Consider the following 6,150-nt stretch of genomic DNA (forward strand, 5'->3'; position numbering starts at 1 on the left):
CATCTTTTATCACAGCACAAAATCAAATAAATTGTCTCGCAGTATCACATGACTTTACAATATCTTTGAAAAATAATCACTCGAACCTGCACACAAATCTATCTTTTTTTACTGGCTGAAATGACGATGCTTTCGGGATTCAGGGTTTAATCAATAGTACTAAAATAGTTTGATCTGAAAGTGCATTATTGCTGTAAAGTAATTCAAAGAGTTTTTACGGTGTTTTAGTCAGTATTGAAAGGTTGAATAATAATATCGTCATTAATCAATTGATTTCATAATGCCCTAATTATTTGTCCAGAGGCAGTCATATGGGCCCTCACCTTATGCCAATACGACAACCTTCGGACAAATAGCAAAGCCAATATGAAAACACTTGATTTATAAACTAAATAAATTTACTGAAAGTTAAGCGAACATGCAAGTATCAAATATAAACTCATGGGTGTACTATGCTCATCTCTCACTAAACTATTTTATTAGTAGATACAAATTTTAGTTTAAAAAGTCAGTATGTCAGATGCATTGCTCTTAATTAAATATATAAATTATTATGTTGCGATATCGGTTAGATGTCATATACAATAACCCATTGCTGAAAACTTCCATTTTATTTAAAGAAATTTCATATTAATTTTGGTTGTACTTTTACATTATAAGTGGGTAATACCATGTAATACACAATACTGAACATTCGCACGCACGCGTGCAATGCACCCACGTGCGCATAAGCGCGTACTCACATTATGTTTAAAATGTACTGCGTAGTAATTGTTGATAAATTAAATTTGGACTTAATATACTAGAAAAACCTTTGATATAAATTTTCGATTTCATTTGAAATCAAGAATATCAAACATCAAACAAAAGTATATTTAAAGTAGATTCAAAGGGCGTTGTAAGTTTTCCATTTTTGTATTCTTCTTTTTTCTTAATGAATTAATTTCAGTAAATATTAGACTGTATTTGTATATTTTTTAAAATAAGAGTAATATAATATGAAATATTGAAATTAAACAATACATGTCTGGCTATGTTTTGATATTTCAAGCACTTCCAGTACAGGAATTTCGAATTTCCAAATTGCCTGTTTTAAATTTGTTTGTATTCAAATTACTACAATGAATTTTCTACAGCCAATAGCTTTACAGAAACAGGCAGTTGGCTTGGCATTAAAATGATTTGACTGTTTTCTCTCTCTTTTTGTAATTGTTGAAAACAATGCAATAGTCTGGCCATGCAATTTGTACCTTTCCGTGTTAGGTGCCCGTCAATACATTAAGCTGCTAATAAAGGATTGAAATAAAAAAAAAAGCAAGAGCACTCAAAGATAATTTTGTGACAAAGTAACAAGACATTTTTGCTCCAATATATGACTTTCTCTCTGAAGCAACGGGAAAGAGACTCGCTGCCAAAAAGCTAGACGACGGTCCGATTTCCGGCCCCTCTATCTTGAGTCCAGCGTGTAGCATAATGTCCGAGATGTTAAGATTGCGAATAGCAATCGAATATTTCAGATTAATAAAATAAACACGAACGAGAACGAAGTTTTCTAAAAGTAATTACTTAACCAGATAATTTGATAATCAGTCTGACAGATATTCGGTAAGTCTAGCAGCAGTGTTTTTGTTTCTTAGTTAGACAAACTGGATTCTGGACAAAATGTAAATTTGACGGAGCGGGCTTTCGCAGGACGTTTGTACAGGTAACAAACATGTTATTGACTTAACAGACGCCCGGAAACAACTACTCTGGGAAAAGCTTTCCTATGAATAAAGAATTTGAAAATCAACAAATGTGATCTGATTTCAAAATAGAAATGCTTCTTAGCTGAATTGAAACATGTTCATGAGCATCAACCCAGGGCAGCGAATTAGAGCTATTATAACCCTCTTGTTCGTTTTGTTAACTAGTCGATTTTTTTTCAAACTTTGAGTAAAAAAACCAGATTTTTTTCCAAAATTATGATGTGTTAATATGGTAAGTCACCTTGTTGTAAAAGCGACAGCTGTTATGTTTATTATATTGATTTACTTTCAGAATTAAAAACTGACATGAAATGCGAACCGTACAGGGCTTACATTATCTGGGATATGTACAGAGATGAGGGATCATTTTATGATCAAAGAACAACTATATCACAACTTATAAATGCATCGTCACAGGGCTCAGTAATACGTTTGTCTGTGGTTGGCGCAACATTAAACCGTACCTATAATTTTATAAAAGATGAATTGAATTCCAGCTGGACGGAATTGATAGTTCAGATTAAACCGGGAAATATACGTCACAAAATCCCATACAAAGTTCTGAAGACAGAAGTTTCTGATACATTAACTCACAACAATAGTCTGAGAATGGCAGAGGAGTTTTTCTTGGTTGTGAATGGAAGATCAAAGTTAGAAAAACAGAAGAAGACACAGACAGTGATGAAAGGAAAAAAGACATATGTTGTGTTCGCAGGAAACGGAGAGCTATCGGATGTTTGGGCAGAGATTGCTACGGACGAAAAACATGTACTAGAGGACTTTGGACAAACTGACCTGGGAACATTTTTGAGTAATGTTTGTAAAGGTAAACGGTCATTGAACAAATTCGGTGTGCCTTCTGGTGATAATTGCAAACCAAGTACAAAGGCATCAGTCCGGGGCCATATTGAAGCTAGATGTTACGTTATAGCCAAAAGGCACATTTATTGGCCTATTAATTTATTGATCTTTCTATTGTAAATGACATGAGATGTCATTTGTCACAGTGTACCAATATCATATGGGCATGTCGGCTGATATTTGTGTTGTGTAATTTTAATGTAAACATGCTACTATTCACAGCTGGGTGTAAAATAATAAGAAAATATAATATTTATATATGGCTGTGGTGTGTCTTCAGGCAATTATGGTACACCCCAGTCTGACCTTTCTACTTTATTCGTTACAATATGAGACAAACGTCAGAATGCGTGGACGTTTCGTCAGACTGAGACGAAACGTGGTAGAATTTTAGTACGCAAAAATGCAAGTTAAAAGAGTATGGTCATACTAACTGATGACGATCGTATAAATTTGAACAATTTAAAACATCGTTTTTATTTTTTTATCTTATCAAGAATTTCGTTTTAAAGTAGGCAACATGCCATATGATATTGATAACAAATGTTTAGGGTTTCCGCTTAGTTGACGTTTTATGTAGACGAAATGTTGCGTTTAAATACGTCTTACAAGAACAGAATTGCAACACTTCTATTTCTTCTAAATTCAGCAAATTTTAATTTTAGAAAAAATACCTGCTTTGCACATATGATAATAGAAATTCACGCCGTGTATATTCATATCACGCTTTAACTTTAAGACAGTAAATGGACTGCTTTTGTCGAAAAAGTACAAGGCACACCTCCGGTCGGATAGTATCGAGCCTGAATGATATTGTAACATATCTTATGTCAAACATAATCGTTTTTATGCTTACTATCAAAAATAGTGTACAAAAATAGTAAAACTTGATGATCATGCTCAATGTAAAGAAGATAAATATGATACACACAACTGAGTGGTCAGTCAATAGAAGCAAGCTTTTATCCGTAAAAAGTCTCTGGAGAAAGAATGAAGAAAAATGTGAATATATTTCATATTTCGGATACACGATAATTACAAAAATGAATTGATGAACTATCTTAATACTGAATTTGAATCTCATACATATGATATTGTTTAGATGAAGCACTATAAACATATAACCCCCTTTGACTATACATTTTATACTAAAATTAATGTATGTTAATTATTTCTATTTGCCTAAGATGAGCAAATCTGACAAGGGCCATTTACCTATGAACAAATAAAACCCCTTAAGACTTGTTCAAAATTTGAAGAAAGGAAAGACATTTCATTTCCTTTAGTGACCTATATCTGTTTATTTTCATGGTCAGTTTTGTTTTATCTGTTTCGAGATTTTTAAAGTCATAAAAACATGCGTAGGTTCATATACTTTTTAGATACAATTAAAGAGATACATGCGAAAATAAAATTTCATAAAGCGGGATACTTCCCCTTGATTATATATCTTATTACAGACTCTAGACTGTATTGTGACACGAATAGGTACTGGCGTGACAGCAGCACGTGTTATAGATGTTCGTTTATATGTACTACAACACCCTCTGAATATTGTCAGTTGGCATGTCCATGTAAGTATTTTTAAATCATGTAATAGTATATACTTGAATTAAATGACCTGAAGTGAAAAAATGTAAATGCGTATTATATTCAAAAACTAAAATGGCTGCTCTGAAAACTTAATATTTGCAACTTGCCACAAAACTGCGGAATAAAACAACGAAAGAAAAATATGTAAGTAAACTCTTCCCCAAGTGCACGTCGACAGTAAAATGATGCCACAATTCAACCTTTTCCTTATTGTTACCAGTGCACTGGTGTTAAAATGTCCGCAGTATTTAAAATCCTTTATGTATGCATTTCTTTTTCACAGTCCTTGCGATTCTTGAATTCTTTTATCGACTTCGGTATTTTCCGAGTACCATCTATGAATATAATTTTATAGTGTTTTCATGTTACAATATAGTTACAATCTCATTAGAGACCGCTATAATGTTATTCACTTATGATTTATGTATACAAACATGTTTTAGGATTATTTCCAAATCAGATGTAGGCCTATGCCGGTCAAGTCACAAGTAGTCCAAAATAATGTGTCCATACCCATGCCCTTTGTCAGTTAGTATCGTTGTTGAAACCTTCAGTAAACGTATACCTGCAATTGTATATTAAACCAAACGGATCCACGTGTGTTCGAAATCGACACACTCACTTTTTAAATTTACACATATATATTGAATTATCGATAATCTAGTGTGAGTATGAGTTAACCAAAATCATACTTTTCCTTTCAGACTTTGAACGGAAGACTGGATGTGCTGGCATTTCATATATGGCAACTGAGTGTAACGATCGATTATACATCGTGATGGTTCTCTCCATATTTATGACAGTTCTACTATTTTTGATTGTTTTAAGTATATGTCTTGATCTGAAGATTAAGTATCTTTGTAAAAGACACCGTTTAAAGAATGATATTTATGATACAGCCAACAAAACATTGCTACACACGGATGAACAGGAGGACATTCCACTGGAAACGTTAAAAAAGACAAAAAAGGCAAAAACAATATAAATATTTGATCGGCTATGCTATTTCTAACAGAATGAAAACTATAAAAGTGATATAGAGAAGAAAGTAGATGTGATAAGCCATGTATTCCTTGTGATATCGTATACTAGTACTTTCCAGTGGCAATAAGAACATGTTTTCAGCATGTGAATCGCTAATAATTTGAACTTGCATGAATAAAAATTATTTTCTGTAATGGAGACCTTTATCTTGATTATTATTCTTTTTAGAAATTATAATACATATGTATACTGAGAATATCTTATTGGCAAAGAGAAAGATGCATAGAGGAACTGTTTCACTTGACAACATATGTTTTATGTAGCATATTCTTTGACAATCTTTTGTTTTATCAATAAACATATGGTTTGTTTTCTGTTGGCGGTAAAATACTTATCACACGTACAGTTTATATTCTAGACGATACCATTTTTCTTCCCTTAAAAAAGTGCTTAAATGAAAAGCGTACTTGTTTTTATTTTATTTCTTTTGATATCGGAAGAATACGGCATGCAAGAAAAAAATCTATCACTGGGTGAAGGTATGAATGGAAATATCCAGCTCTTAACTGTTTTGATGTAACTCGAGTCTCGTTACCGCATAACAACCTGGAGTCAGATATTTCCAGCAGCACCTTTAGGCAGTGTATTATAGACATACTAATCATGTCTTTTGTGTGCGGTTAGATCTAATAACAAGCACATTTGTTATCTTCAATTATATGATGTGTATTTGTTTGTTGCACCCCCGACAACAAAGTTCTAAGGGGGGTATACTGGTTTCAGGTTTGTCTGTCTGTCTGTCCGTCCGCCTATCTGTCCGTCTGTCCGTAGACACAATCTTGTGCGCACCATCTCTCCTCATCCCCTTGACACAATTTAATGAAACTTCACACAAGTGATCAGTAGCAACAGTAGTTGTGCATGGGGCATGTTAGGTTCTTTCAGAAAAAAAAATTGTAGCGTT

The 6,150-nt window shown here is 33.2% G+C and overlaps 1 protein-coding gene across 1 annotated transcript; it reads left to right on the top strand.

The window, feature by feature from the left end:
- Positions 1-1,349: 1,349 nt before the first annotated feature.
- Positions 1,350-6,150, top strand: LOC128545960 (uncharacterized). Its single transcript, XM_053532928.1, has 3 exons — positions 1,350-2,574; positions 4,070-4,183; positions 4,907-6,150. The coding sequence occupies exons 1-3, from the start codon at positions 2,055-2,057 to the stop codon at positions 5,185-5,187; spliced, it is 915 nt and encodes a 304-aa protein (XP_053388903.1). The 5' UTR covers positions 1,350-2,054; the 3' UTR covers positions 5,188-6,150.

Source organism: Mercenaria mercenaria, unplaced genomic scaffold (assembly GCF_021730395.1).
Source record: "Mercenaria mercenaria strain notata unplaced genomic scaffold, MADL_Memer_1 contig_1866, whole genome shotgun sequence".
Lineage (NCBI taxonomy): Eukaryota > Metazoa > Mollusca > Bivalvia > Venerida > Veneridae > Mercenaria > Mercenaria mercenaria.

What these genes read in the sequence shown, in the direction of transcription:
- LOC128545960 (XM_053532928.1), top strand. Translation starts at nt 2,055, where the DNA reads ATGAAATGCGAACCGTACAGGGCTTACATTATCTGGGATATGTACAGA. An exon ending in TTTGAGTAATGTTTGTAAAG is followed by an intron (nt 2,575 to 4,069) that starts GTAAACGGTCAT and finishes ATCTTATTACAG; the next exon opens with ACTCTAGACTGTATTGTGAC. An exon ending in TTGTCAGTTGGCATGTCCAT is followed by an intron (nt 4,184 to 4,906) that starts GTAAGTATTTTT and finishes TTTTCCTTTCAG; the next exon opens with ACTTTGAACGGAAGACTGGA.